The sequence below is a fragment of the Triticum urartu genome, chromosome 3, assembly GCF_003073215.2.
Source record: "Triticum urartu cultivar G1812 chromosome 3, Tu2.1, whole genome shotgun sequence".
Classification (NCBI taxonomy): Eukaryota; Viridiplantae; Streptophyta; class Magnoliopsida; order Poales; family Poaceae; genus Triticum; species Triticum urartu.
Genome location: NC_053024.1, coordinates 587,145,485 through 587,159,643, shown reverse-complemented (window position 1 = coordinate 587,159,643; position 14,159 = coordinate 587,145,485). Strand labels below are relative to the sequence as shown.

General features: G+C 46.0%; 1 protein-coding gene and 1 pseudogene across 1 annotated transcript; both read right to left on the bottom strand.

Moving 5' to 3' along the window:
* Positions 1-661: 661 nt before the first annotated feature.
* Positions 662-3,650, bottom strand: LOC125545164. Its single transcript, XM_048709039.1, has 3 exons — positions 3,020-3,650; positions 1,670-1,991; positions 662-1,412 (listed from the first exon to the last, which is right to left on the bottom strand). The coding sequence occupies exons 1-3, from the start codon at positions 3,541-3,543 to the stop codon at positions 1,182-1,184; spliced, it is 1,077 nt and encodes a 358-aa protein (XP_048564996.1). The 5' UTR covers positions 3,544-3,650; the 3' UTR covers positions 662-1,181.
* A 4,728-nt stretch (positions 3,651-8,378) lies between these two features.
* On the bottom strand, positions 8,379-12,726 carry LOC125546989 (annotated as a pseudogene).
* Between the last annotated feature and the right edge of the window lie 1,433 nt (positions 12,727-14,159).

The following is a 14,159-nucleotide window of genomic DNA, read 5'->3' as shown; positions in this document are numbered from 1 at the left end:
CATGCCTTCCCGCTTGACCATAGCCATCTTGCTCATCCCTGACACTAGCTGCCTTTGCTCGCCCCGCAGGATGACCGTCGCTAGCCCCGATGACCGCCGAATGGACAAACCCAACCCCACCTCACCCCTTTGGGCACAAATTATGACTATGTTTTAGCTGTTTCTTGGATTGGATGAAGTTCACTTATGTTCGTATTTGATATATTTTTTATGTTTGTGTTGAAACATGTTGCATTTGTTGGATTGTTTGAGCAAGCATTTGGATCAATTGACCAAAAAAATTGGGGAACGAGCTATATGAGCAATAGTTTAGTTCCTTAAAAAATTAAGAATTAAAGGATGTAGGGATTAAGTTATTATGGATCGGCTAGAAATGCTTTTAGGACTGTCCGTAAATCTAAGGCATGATTGTTTGAAGTGATAGCAAGTGTGAAGGCAACAGAGAGAAAAAGGAACAAGAAGTATAACCTTACCGCGGAAGATGTTGCCTTAGTCTTAGAAATTAAACTCAAATCTTGTAATGGTTCTGTCGTACTTGTGTATGCTATGTAATCTATTGATGACTTTCACATCATTGCCTTATATCAACTTCAATAAAGATGTTTTTCTGTGAATGAATTTCAATAAACATACTATGTGCATCACAAGATGAAGAGTCCGGTTGTTTCAACCGTCTTTCAAATAAAAAGTAGAGTCTTACCTTCCATCAGGTACAGTACAATGTACAACAGTTTTACACTGAGCTCATTTGTAATGAACAAAGCTCGAATGCAAGATTACCACATACACAATGGAGTAGTAAGGTACAAAGGAATGCTTCTCAGGTTCAATGTGAACACCTCGAATCGCAAAACAGATACCGTAGGACAAACCAACCGGCCAAAATTATCATTCAGAAAATCAATCAAAATCCACTCCATGCCATTTTTCCTCAATTAGGAGGAGTCAAGAACAAAGTATCTTATACTTCATTCGTGTTTTTTGTTTCATCCAAAAAACAAACCAATCTCAACCAAACCAGACTCAACCCAGCCGCCATCACCGCCATCCGCGGCGGTGTTTCTCCGTGATCAATTAACGGAGAAAGGCGGGCAGTTAGTCCAAAAAGGCTATAAAAACAAGCCATCTCGTACATCTAAAGCTCACGCCAAAAAAAGAGAAAAGAGGCACGGATAAGCTTATCACCAGAAGAGGTAGTACAAAACCAGCAGAACCAGCGCAATGAAAATCTGGTCCCTCAAAGGAACAGTCTTGGGAGGACGGTCAATGCAGCTAGCGTGCCGCCCGACCTCACAGAGACGCAGGTCTCCTGGAGAGTACAAGAGTTCCAGAGACATGAACGGGTTTGGCTCGTCGGTCAGCTCGAACAGTATCTCGCCAACAGCGCTCTTGAACTCCCCATTGGACCATTCCTGAGCAAATTCAGAGCAAACACACTGTCATACTCCACACCTGGAAGCCGGAACAGACATATTGCAAGCGCGTATATACATGGCCGAAGCTGTTCAGAGCAGACTACTGCTCATGCTCCACACTTGGTGGCACAGAGGATTGGGACAGAAATGGGCCAGATAGTGCACTGTATTATGAACAGGCATTTTACTTGGCAAAATTTGAGCTTATTAACAGGTTAAGTAAGTGAAAAGTATGCCATAGTTTAGCATGATACCTGAATCTGCTTGCCGATCGTAACAAGCGCAGAGCCAGCCGGCAGATTGAAAAAGGTCGACCCGCCCAGGTTCCGGAGGCAAATTTCCTGGTCGCGTCCGGAGAGGTGGACGCTCAGGGCGTACGAGTCTGGACGATCGGTGGTGCCAAACTCTCCCCAACGTGTTTTCAACTTGTTGCAGTTATACAGCGTTAGACAGAGAACCGATGGGGCTTCTCTAGGCAGAGCAGAGTCTTTCGGGTTCTTGACGTTGTCAGATAGAACTGTGACCACACATCTTGCGAGGTCCTCCATTTTAGACGCGATAACGTCCATCTTCTCCCTGCCAACAGTAGAAGATCTCATGTCAGGGCATATGAGATCAATGTTTAGATCATATCTTCCTAACACACGCATCAGAGTTTTTTGTTCCGTGTTCTTGACAATTGTCACTCATTAGTAGCGAAACATAGTAATGCGTACTCCCTCCGTAAACTAATATAAGAGCGTTTAGATCACTATTTAGTGATCTAAACGCTCTTATATTAGTTTACAGAGGGGGTACATCTTAAGAGACAGACTCTAATGGCTTATGCACCATTTGTCACCTGCATTTGGAGATTACTTGCCACTTCTATTTTCTAGCAGGGTTTCATGAAATTTTTGATCCTAGGCAAATGATCTGACAGCCAATAGTTCATTTCTGCAGAAGTGAAGGAAGGTGGATTGTGTTTCATCTTGTAATATATGGCATGATATGATGGTGTCACTTTACTCTTCGTTCTTATGTACTCCCTCCGTTCCAAAATAGATGACTCAACTTTGTACTAATTCTGAAGTTAGTACAAAGTTGAGTCATCTATTTTGGAACGGAGGGAGTATGGGTTTTCGGTGTTCCCCACCCAATGCATGTTTGGGAGCTCGGGTGATCCATACAAGATCAATGTACTTCCTAGTGCTTGCTTACTCCATTTTTCATACCAAAATATCGTGGGAATTTTTGCCTCCACCCCCGTGGACTCCACAGAACAACTCTGAATGTTTCCTCAGCAAAAATAAGCTCTGAATCTGTTATTTCATCAGTGTCAGAGAAACAAAGAACCAATGCACCAAATAGTTTGGTAATTCGACTTCGTCGCATACGTTGTGACGGCAGTTCGAAGCTCTGATCGACAATATATAATTGGAATTTTACTTTGAACAGTATTATGATCAAATTCCACTTGCCCAAAAGGAGCTCTAGAACTTCCATGTCAGCTGCAGCTAGGTAGGCAGTTCGGCAATGCGCAGCGGACCAGCGGTAGCTCCAAATACGACGAGACGAGGCAGCACCAGAGACAAAACTTACTACAAGGTGGTAGCAATAATCACCTGAACGCTCGGTACGTCGAGCCGGGCAGGGCCGCCTCCAGCAACCGATCCACCTCCGAGCTCACCGGCCATGGCAAGTAGAGCTCCTCCCCGACGACCCGATCCCTCCTCTGGAACAACCTCCCCAGCTCCCGCTTCACCCGCTCCGGCGCCCCGAACACCGCCTCCCCGGCCTCCACGGCAGCGCGCACCTCGCCGGCCCCGACCGTCCCGCCCACGCGGAACGCGCCGGCCTCCGCGGCGGCGCCAACAGCCGTCCGCGCGGCGGCCGCCTCGCCCGACAGCAGGCCCCGCGATTGGATGTCCGGGGCCGGCGGGGGAGCCGGGAAGTCGAAGCGCTTCTTCCTGGGCAGGGGCAGGGTGAGGGCGGGGACGCGCTGGGAGGCCTCGAGGAACTCGGCGAGGACGAGCTCGTCGGCCGCGGCGGAGCGCGCGCCACGGGCCGTCCGGATCGGCGTGGGCGGCGGCGCGCGGGAGCGGATGCGGGGGCGCCGCGGAGCCCTCGACGTCGACGTCGCCGTCATGGTGGGGTGGCGCCGGCCGGCGAACGATCGGGTGGGAATCCTCGGAAGGTTGCTGCTGCTTGATCGGCCAGCCAGCCAGGCTGGTGGAGGTTGCGTGGGTTTAAAGAAACGGTGGGGACGGGAAGGGGTCGGGGCCTCGTGGGGCGACCCGCGCCGTCGGATCTCGGATGCGTCGAATCGTGGGGGAGGAAGTGGTGGGAAAGTGGCGGCAGCACGACCGCCGACGACTTTTGAGAGGCTGGCCCTGGCCCATGGGAGGAAGGTGAGAGAGAGTGCGGTGGGGATGCCTCATGCCAACGTGGCGCATGAGAGGATGGAAACGGCACGGCGATCACCGGAGACAATGGCAAGGAAGAGTCAAATGAAGATTGGAAGTTGACAAATGACGAAACGCGCTGTAGTGACCTCCTGCCCCCTATGACTATGAGCATCGCTTCCGGAAAACTGTTCTTAGCGGCAAGGGTACTTTTTTTAAAAAAAAAAAGAAGGTTAAGACCCCCTGCTTCTGTATCAATCGATGCATGTAGTTATTTTTATTACTTACTCAACAAAGGTCTGACAAGAATGTACATCAAGTCACCGAAGCCACCACTTATACCTACAAACGCGATAATGTGGAGTGATCTCACTCTCCATATCGAAAACAGGTGTCGTCGCCGATCCATCCACATAACGTATCGGAACCAACAATCGGTGCAGTAGACCTAAAGCGTACACCACATGCACACGTTCTAGAAACCCCCATCATCACCGAACCACTGACCCATCTTCAGGAGAAAGATCTGCATCATCATTGCCAGTCCGGCCATCCGTCGACGCCACTACGACGCCCAACGGCACCCCCTCCCTATGCTGGTCCATCCAGACGCGAAGACTTTGGAAGATCTGTCGCGTGTAGCACCTGCCAAACATGAAGATCCGTCGCATGCGAAGACTCTGGAAGACTCTGGAAGATCTGTCGCGCGTAGCACCTGTCGGCCAGGCATGACTTGACGTCACCATCGAAGCTCCGTGCAAGATGAAGACGCTGCACCTCCTGCCTCTGTCTTCCAATGCTGCTCCGCAAACGATACTCCCAAGAGAGAAACGACAGCGCAGTGCCGCCATCGACTGATCTGGAAAATCAGATCCTAGGGTTTCCCCCAGAGCAGCACGAGTGGGTCGACAATAGTTACAGGACGATGTCTTCAACAAGGTAACGGCGCACAACGCCGCCATCGTCCGCCGTCCGCTCGGTTTTCGCTGGCAACTATGTCTCCCCGACTCGCGGCCTGGACTAGATGACAGATCTGGAGATCCGATCACCCAGCGTCAGGCCGACCACCTCCGACGTAGGAGATGACCACCACATCCATAATCCTCGTGATGCGATGCAGACCCGGAGTGCCACCGCGAGCCATCGCCGAAGCCGACGAGATGTAGCAGACTGAGGACGAAAACAGCAGCCGCCCGCCTAGACCCAAAGGTTCCAGATCGAGCCCGGGATGCGCCCGGCTACCGATGCTGCCATCTCCTACCAATCCCGCCGGCTACAGCAGATCCCCCGCCCAACCCCCCTCCCGACGCACCTCGGGCGCCGCTGCTCGCCATCCTCATCGCAAGGAGGTCCAGGTCAGGCTGCCGCCGCCTCAGATCTCAGGACGCCAGAGGAGGTCCACCACCGCCGCACCACAGGGCCTTTGCCCGGCAACGTTGCCGGTGGCGGAGGAGGGAGGGGAGGTGCGGGAGGACGAGGGGAGGCTGGGTGGTGGCCACTCGGTGCGGCCCGGCGGCGGCTTCATGGGGTCGGAGGGGACGTGTGGTTCGATGTGGGGGCGACCTCCCTGTCTGCGGCAATAACGGTGAGAAATCCACTACTCTACATATACTAATGTTGACTTTAACAATAACTATGTTTAATGCAATTAATTTTGATTCTAAATTATGGTTAATGCAATCAACATGTTTCTTATTGATGATGTAATGGATAGCTTATTGATGGAGCGTGAGATATTGGATATAGATGGTTGGATTGCTCCCATTATTTGCATTCATCAAACTCGCACCTTTACAAGTAGTAAGTAGATTCACACCCCCACCTTTCTGCATATAAGATTTAACTTCAGTCACTAAGTGGGCCCTATGTTGTATATGATGCATGCATAACGCCCCCTCCCATCTCTCTCATACATGAAGGCATGGAGAGAGAAATGTGTGCCTTTTGTTTTCTCTTTGACAATTTCAATCATTCATAGCTTTTAAACTACAATTTTGTTTTTGAATTTTGTATATATTGATAATCCTAGCGCCAAGATCTTTAGAACAAGATCAATCTTGAATAGTTTTCAAGCATGTTTAAATTTCAAAGTTTCAGTCTACTTATTTCCCCCATTCTATTTTAGTGTGTGAAATCGAGTTTTAAAATCTCAACATTTCAATCAGCACCTACTTTAGTGAAATATGTTACCTGAAATTTGTGAAATCGAATTTCTGAAATGAGTGAAATTATTTTTCAAATGAGCAAAATCGATGTTTTAAAATAAGTGACATCGATTAATTAAAGAAGTGAATTTCTTTTTTCGAATGAATGAAATCAGTGTTTTGAAATGAATGAGATCATTTTATAAATAAGTGATATCCATTTTTTGAATTGATAGTTTTATGCGAGTGAAACCATAAACCTGTGAAACATGTGTTTTGTTACTCATGAGAAAAAAAAGTGATTTCATTCATTCTCAAAAAGTATTTTTTAAAATATTTCGAACAGGTTAATTGAAATACGTGAAATTGATTGTGTTAAAGTGTGAAATTGGCTAACTGAAACATATGAAATCAACATTTCTCAATTATATGAAGTAGATTCAGTGTGTTTGTGAAGCCGATTTGTGTTTCACTTTAACACAATTTCTGAATTGCATGTTCTTAAACTGAAAGATTATTGTGACATCATTTTTTAGATAATTAATATATGTTTTTTGAATGAAATGAAATTAGGTTTTCTTGAAATGAGTGTAATTATTGTTTTTTAACGAGTAATTCTGAAATAACTGTTTTTTCTTAAAGTGAAACGAGTGGAATTTGTTTTTTATTTTGGAATAAGTGAAATAGTTTTTAAAACCGAGTGAAATAATTTAAATCAATTTTTGAAATATGTGAAACGTGTTATTTCAATTATGAGAAGTTGATTGTCTAAATGTTTGAAACTGGTTTTGTGAAATATAACTAGAATTGAACTGTGAAAACTATAAAATTTAAACTATTAAAAATATATGTAGGATCGTTATTGTTTTATAGGTCTTTTTTGTCCTAATTCAAATATATGAATAGTTTCTAATTTGGAAATTTGGTTCAAAAGTATCCAATCATTTAAAGTGAGTGAAATCAGTTTTCTATGAGTAAATTCGGTTTTGAAAAATGAGTGAAATATGTTATTGTAAATGCATCAAATCTTGTTTTGAATGATGCAATCACTTTTTGAAATGGGTGAAATATTTGTTTGAAATTAGTTAATTATTATTTTGAATTGAGTGAAATCATCTTTTTTAGACGAGTGAAATATGTTATTTGAAATTGGTAAAATAAAATTTAGTTGAAATGTATCCGGTATTGGTATTATTTTAAAGGTCTTGGTGCGAGTAGTTCAAATATATAAAAATAGCACCGATCGGATTTATGGTTTAAAAGATATCAATCTCCAAAATTTTGGCTATGAAATTTAATAGTAGTCTTTTTTTGTGGGAGAGAAACTTGTGAAGCTTTAAATGCCACGGTACTCCACCCATACAGATTCTAACAAAAGTTGCATAGACATGAGGGATCAACTACATGTTTGGATTCTCACGTATTCAAATGTGAAAATTATTGGCTGGCTTATACTCTAAATGGGTGCACCAATCTCAGCATCCAAATGAGTTGTGGGTCTTCCACCATTACATACCCTTGCAGTTACAGTTACTATTTTCGCATCATTTCGCCTCTCCTCTCTCCCCATCCGTCGGTACCGACAGTCGGCGTAAACCATCCACCGCTTCGCCTCTCTTTCTCTCCTTTCTTTGATCGTCAAATACAAAGTTCTCCACAATTCCTCTTTTGTTCATCTTCAAAGATACTCCCTCCGTAAAGAAATATAAGAGCGTTTAGATCTAAACGCTCTTATATTTCTTTATAGAGGGAGTACTTGAGTAGATTTGGATTGCATGGGTAAAAGTCAGATGAAAATGCACAACACCTTGACAATCCAACAAAAACAGTACAGGGCAGACAAGCTCCCATAGTAGGTGCACCTGGTGATGAGCAGACATGCTGCCATACTAGGTGGACAAAAATTTGGATTGCATGAATAACTTAGATCATCAAAAAGTGGAATCTGGCCATATTTTGCAGTGCATGGTAACTGAAACAGAAGTTGCGAAAAATAATGTAAGGAACCATCCCCTCTTTCGTGGGCACAAGCGATGAGGAAAATAGATAAAAACCAACAAGAGCAAATGGTGAGTGATGAGTGAAAACACATATTTATAGATAGTATATAGCCATGTTCAAATTCGATGCTCAAAATAGATAGATCTCTTACATAAAGATCAACATTTTGCATCCGCAAAAAAAAGATCAACATTTTGCCTCTTAACAGAATCTTCTACGCAGTAGACTGAACAAAAGTAGAGAACTCATCCAATACCTGGACTCTCATGAGTGTTTATCAGGAAAATGCCGAAAGAGAAACACATGGTTTACTCTAGGCGGTCAAAGTGCAACGAGTAAGAAACCATACGGCCATGTAAGCCTAGACAGAAGAACGTACTGGCATCATGTTAGATATTACTATAGACCGATCAAAAGCAGAGCACTCTAGGAAGCTAATTCTGGGGCCAGTCGCCGGCGATGTCGGGAGCTAGAGAACCGGCGCCGAAGCCACCGCCAGCACCATCGGCGCCGAAACCACCGCCGACGCCACCAGAACCCCTGCCGACTGAAAGATCGTGGATGTCGTCTAGAGAAGGGGTGAATAGGCGTTTTAAAATAATTACGGTTTAGGTTTGAACAAATGCGGAATAAACCTAGCGGTTAATTTGACAAGCACAAAACCTACAACAACTAAGCTCACCTATGTGCATCAACAACTTATACTAAGCAAGATAAACTATTAGGTGATAGCAAGATATATGACAAGAAACAATATGGCTATCACAAAGTAAAGTGCATAAATAAAGAGCTCGGGTTAGAGATAACCGAGGCACGCGGAGACGACGATGTATCCCGAAGTTCACACCCTTGCGGATGCTAATCTCCGTTTGGAGCGGTGTAGAGGCACACCCCAAAGAGCCACCAGGGCCACCGTAATCTCCTCACACCCTCGCACAATGCAAGATGTCGTGATTCCACTAAGGGACCCTTGAGGGCGGTCACCGAACCCGTACAAATGGCAACCCTTGGGGGCGGTCACCGAACCCGTACACTTTGGCAACCCTTGGGGGCGGTCACCGAAATCCGTCAAATTGCTCGGGGCGATCTCCACAACCTAATTGGAGACCCCGACGCTTGCCCGGAGATTTACACCATAATGATTGAGCTCCGAACACCACAAAGGTTGGGGTTAACTCCCCAATGACACCACGAAGTTTCACTACAATGGAATATGGCTCTGAGGTGACCTCAACCGTCTAGGGCGCCCAAGCATCCAAGAGGAACAAGCTCAAGGGTACCAAGCACCCAAGAGTAATAAGCTTCTCAACTCGTAACTTCCACGTATCATCATGGAGAACTCAAACCTATGCACCAAATGCAATGGCAAGGGCACACGGAGTGCCCAAGTCCTTCTCTCCCAAGTCCCACCGAAGCAACAAATGCTAGGAAGGAAAATGAGAGGAAGAACGAAGAAGAGAACACGAAGAACTCCAAGTTCTAGATCCAAGGGGTCCCCCTCACATAGAGGAGAAAGAGATTGGTGTAAATGTGGATCTAGATCTTCTCTCTCTTTTCCCTCAAAAACTAGCAAGAATCCATGGAGGGATTGAGAGTTAGCAAGCTTGAAGAAGGTCAACAATGAGGAAGAACACGAGCTCAAGAGATAAGGTTCATTGGGGAAGAAGACCCCTTTTATAGGAGGGAAAAAATCCACCCGTTATGTGCTCAGTCCGCACACGAGCGGTACTACCGCTCCACGAGCGATACTACCGCTCGGGCGAAAGAAGCAGGGAAAAGGAGCAACACAACATGAACCTTGGGGCGGTAGTACCGCATATGAGCGGTACTACCGCTCACCCCAGCGGTACTACCGCTGGAGGAGCAGAACACGTGACCAAAAGAGGCAGGGCAGAGTAGTGTACAACGGCAGTAATGCAGTAGCGGTACTACCGCCCGACCGGAGCGGTACTACCGCTTAGGCGGTACTACCGTGCCTTACTGTCGTGCAACTACTGCTAAACCCGACACGAAAAGAGTAGGACCCAAAATCGAGGTAGTAGAAGAGCGACACTGCAGCGGTACTACGGCTGAGAGCTCCAAGCGGTACTACCACTTGGGCTCACGGTACTACCGCTGGGACCAGACAAAAGCCACTTCCAAGAAAACAAGAACTGCCATAACTTCTTCATATGAGCTCCGAATTGAGCAAACAAATGGAAGAGTGAAACCTTCAACAGAGAAGAACGGACATAACCTCCAACATCGAAAACATCATAGAAGATGCAAGTGAACTCCGTTTTCGATGAACTCGAGCTTGTCATCAAGATGACCATAAGCTCTAAGACTTACAAAGAGAACCAAACAAGAACCAAGAAAGAAGATGCTAGGATGCAATGGTTTGAGCTCTCTACGAAAGATACAATCAGGCTACTCATCGAGAGCCCCCCTTGATAGTACGGCAATCGATCCTATAACCCGGTCTCCCAACTACCATCATGAGACCGGTAAAATAGAAAACCTATCAAGGGCAAACATTTGTCTTGCACATAGTCCACTTGAGCTAGATGATGACGATCTTGACTTCCTCAAGTTGGACCCCCTTTTTTGATTGTGTTGGCTCGATGAAGACTAGTTGATTGCTCACCCATACTCCACTATGGGTGAGCCACTCTTAGGCACATCTTCATAAATCCATTGTTACCATAATGGCGGCAAGCTTCAAGCATTTGATCTCTTCATAATGCTCCACTTGAACTTGCACATCGCAACCATACCATGGGATCACTTGATCCCTCAGTACATCTTGTATGCTTTGTGTGTTGATCAACTTGATTCATTCTTGACTTAACCTTGATCAACCTTGAATCCTTCCAATTCTCTTCATTTGGACGATGTCTTGAAGGTAGACATGAATGCTCACACAATCTTCTTCTTTAAGACATGCTTGCAATAAGCTCAACACTTACATGACCAATCTTTGGATAATTTCTTGAATAGCACCTTGGTCGACACAAACTCTCCTTGAAACCAACACATATACTTCAAGAAAAGCCTATGGACAAAACCTTCAAATATAACTCGCGGCAACCATTAGTCCATAAAGATTGTCATCAATTACCAAAATCAAACATGAGGGCACCGCATGTTCTTTCACCGACACCACCAGGACCGCCGCCGACACTACCAGGACGAGGAGCTTGGCCCTCAGGTCTTGGCCCCTGCAAAATGAAACTACAGTATCAACCACTTGACACAACAACATTAGGCCAGATGGTAGAAATTGCACAAATAATAATCCACATAAAGGTAGAGTATGTGGTTTGGATCAGTTGCACCAAAAAATAAGTAATTCACACAACAATGTCTTCTTACAAGAATGAATCATTTGACTATACATACCAAGCATATAGCTCGGACATTCTAGTATTACCAGAGAGATCAAGATTGCATATATAGTATATTTGATAGCTAAAGGATCATCAAAGCATACCATTGGTGTGTGCTAATTCAAATACAAGGAATAGCTAGACGACCAAGCATTGGCATAAAACAATCTGTACTTCGGCCTTGAAGTACAATATTGATAGAAAAAAAAATCAAAAGGCTAAATCTCCCAACGACTGCTTGTTTCCCCTGTGAGGGAACACGAGTACACCACTAGCAAGAACAATTCATTGCATACAAACCCCTTATACAAGGGAGATATTACACGGCAAACACATGAAAAGTAAATACAACACTAACACTATCTTTACATAAACATTTCACAACCTTAAGGACTAATTCAATCCACACAGGAACTATATGTGTTGCAAACGGGACATACATGCAGTCCAAGGATATCAAGGCATGTCAGTTACTTCTCACTAAAATAAAACAACAAGCTTGACAAGTATTCAGCACTTCACAGTTCACAATTCATGAAGTATTCAGCACTAGATGGGTGATTGCCAAAAGGTTGGACCCTAAGCACATCCATGCGGATGTTTGCAATTGAACATGGAAAATGAGAAAACTCGAACGAGTCAAAGACGAGGAGCACGTACCCGGCGGCGGACGTCTTCCGGAGGTGCGCGGTTCTTGCGGTCCTTACGGGAGCGGATACTGAACTTCTTCTTATGGATGGCGCAGCCATGCACCAGCGCTCCTTGAGGTAAATCTTGGGCAGATGGTAGCCTGCAACGAAGCACTTGTCGATTATGCCACAAACGCACCAAGAGTTCAGAGAAGAGGTGCGACACTGAAATTTCCAAGTTGCAGCCTTGCAAGGCAGCACTTTGATCGGCGATCACAGATCCAACAGTTAAGAACAGGAAAGAAGAAGAAATCAAAGCCACACCGTCAAGGACGGACGCCTCCGTGAAATAGCTGATGCCTTCCGGTGCGACGATGTTCTGCACCTTGTACCTCTTGATCGCCTTGTCCTGAACCACCACAAGAAAATCAACGGACCGGCGCGGCAGTTCGTGCATGAGGAGAGAGTTTTGGACTACGCGGCATGATCCAGCGTACCTTGGGGACGCACTTGCCGCAGTTGTCGTAGCGGATGAACCTGACGTGACCGCGGCCATGCTTGTTGCGGCCGCCGTTCCGGCGCTTGAAGGTCTGTGACGGTAACGGTAACACGCAGCGAGGGAAAGGGTTAAACCTGCATTGGGGTCGCATGCCGGAGTTGAGGTGAAAGTACGGGCAACCGGCTCCTTACCATGGCGGCGACGACGGCGGTCGGGCGAAATGTACGGCGCGTGGTCGGCGGCGGCGTCTCGGAGCTCCGAAGTCTCCGGGTCCTTGTAGGGTTCGATCTGCCCCAGCCAGCCGTCTTCTCGTCTTTATATAGTGAGTGGCGGGACCTAATGGCATCCCAGCTGTTCGTTCCTCGATCGACGGTCGGCAGCAGATGGGTCTAGTCAAAGGCGTATTCACTGCCTTTCCGCTTTGGCACTCGTCAACCGCTTCCAAGTGCTTCACCTTCACGTAATGGCATGTGCTGTTGCCTGTTGGCACACATGGGCCTGAGAAATCAGCACACATGGGCCTTTCTTTTTGAGAAATCAGCACACCTGGGCCTAAGAGGCCGCAACCTCATTCTGGTTCGCCAGTGGGTTGAAGTGTGCGCGTGTGTCTGCGGGAGCAACTAGTTAACGAGCGCTCCTTCGGAAGCCTTGCAACGATCAGCGTCACTTGGCGCGCTCTCAGCCATTCACCACCTGTCGCGTTCTGGACGCTCTCTTCAGATTTTGTTTTTTTTTTCGCACGCGTTTACAGCTTTTTAAACGGGTTTTTTCTGGGTTTTTTCGACGTTTTGGTTTTTCTCCGGTTTTTTTTAGCTTTTCGATCAAAAAAAATTTGAAAAAAAAATTTGCGTGAAAAAACGTGTTTTCTTTTATGAAAGTCACGGTTTTTCTTCCGTGAGAGGCACGGTTGTGCTTTAGCGAGAGTCACGGCCGTGCCTTTCGGAAACGAAAAAAACGCATTTTTTGTTTTTTTTTCTTTTGCGAGAGTCACGGTTTTGCTTCCGCGAGAGGCACGGTTGTGCTTTCACGAAAGTCACGGCCGTGCCTCTCGGAAAGGGAAAAACAAAACGCATTTTCTGTTTTTTTTTTATTTCGTGAGAGTCACGGTTTTGCTTCCGCGAGAGGCACAGTTGTGCTTACGCGAAAGTCACGGCCATGCCTCTCGAAAACGGAAAAAACGTGTTTTCTGTTTTCTCTTTCTTTCGCGAGAGTCACGGTTTTGCTTTCGCGAGAGGCACGGTTGTGCTTTTGCGAGAGTCACGGTCGTGCCTCTCGGAAACGAAAAAAAAACGCGTTTTCTGTTCTTTTCCTTCCACGAGAGTCACGGTTTTGCTTCTACAAGAGGCATGGTTGTGATTTCGCGGGAGGCACGGGCGTGCCTCTTTCGGAAAGGGAAAAAACCGTGCTCCCGGTTCGGTTTTTTGGCTCGGTTTTTTTCGTGAAAAAAAAATTCATCAAAACCTATCAACATGGGATCTAGTTTTGAAGATCTCGACGTGAGGAATCCAATGGTGAAAATGGTTCGAGATTTGGACGTACGGTTTAAGAGATAAAACGTTTTGAATAAACGAATCTACGAAAAAAGGGAAAACTGGCGCGCTGCATGTGCGCCACTTGTCGCGATCTGGGAAAGTGGAGTGTTCTTTGCAACGAGTACTTCTTAATTAGTGATTTCATGTGTGTGCCCCCAATGTGCGTGTGTATGCCTCAGCTAGCTAA

Excerpts from the sequence above, each read along its gene's own strand:
- LOC125545164 (XM_048709039.1), bottom strand. The coding sequence starts at position 3,543 with ATGACGGCGACGTCGACGTCGAGGGCTCCGCGGCGCCCCCGCATCCGC. Across the intron at positions 1,992-3,019 it reads TCGACGTACCGAGCGTTCAG|GGAGAAGATGGACGTTATCG; the intron begins GTGATTATTGCT and ends TACTGTTGGCAG. Across the intron at positions 1,413-1,669 it reads CGATCGGCAAGCAGATTCAG|GAATGGTCCAATGGGGAGTT; the intron begins GTATCATGCTAA and ends GAATTTGCTCAG.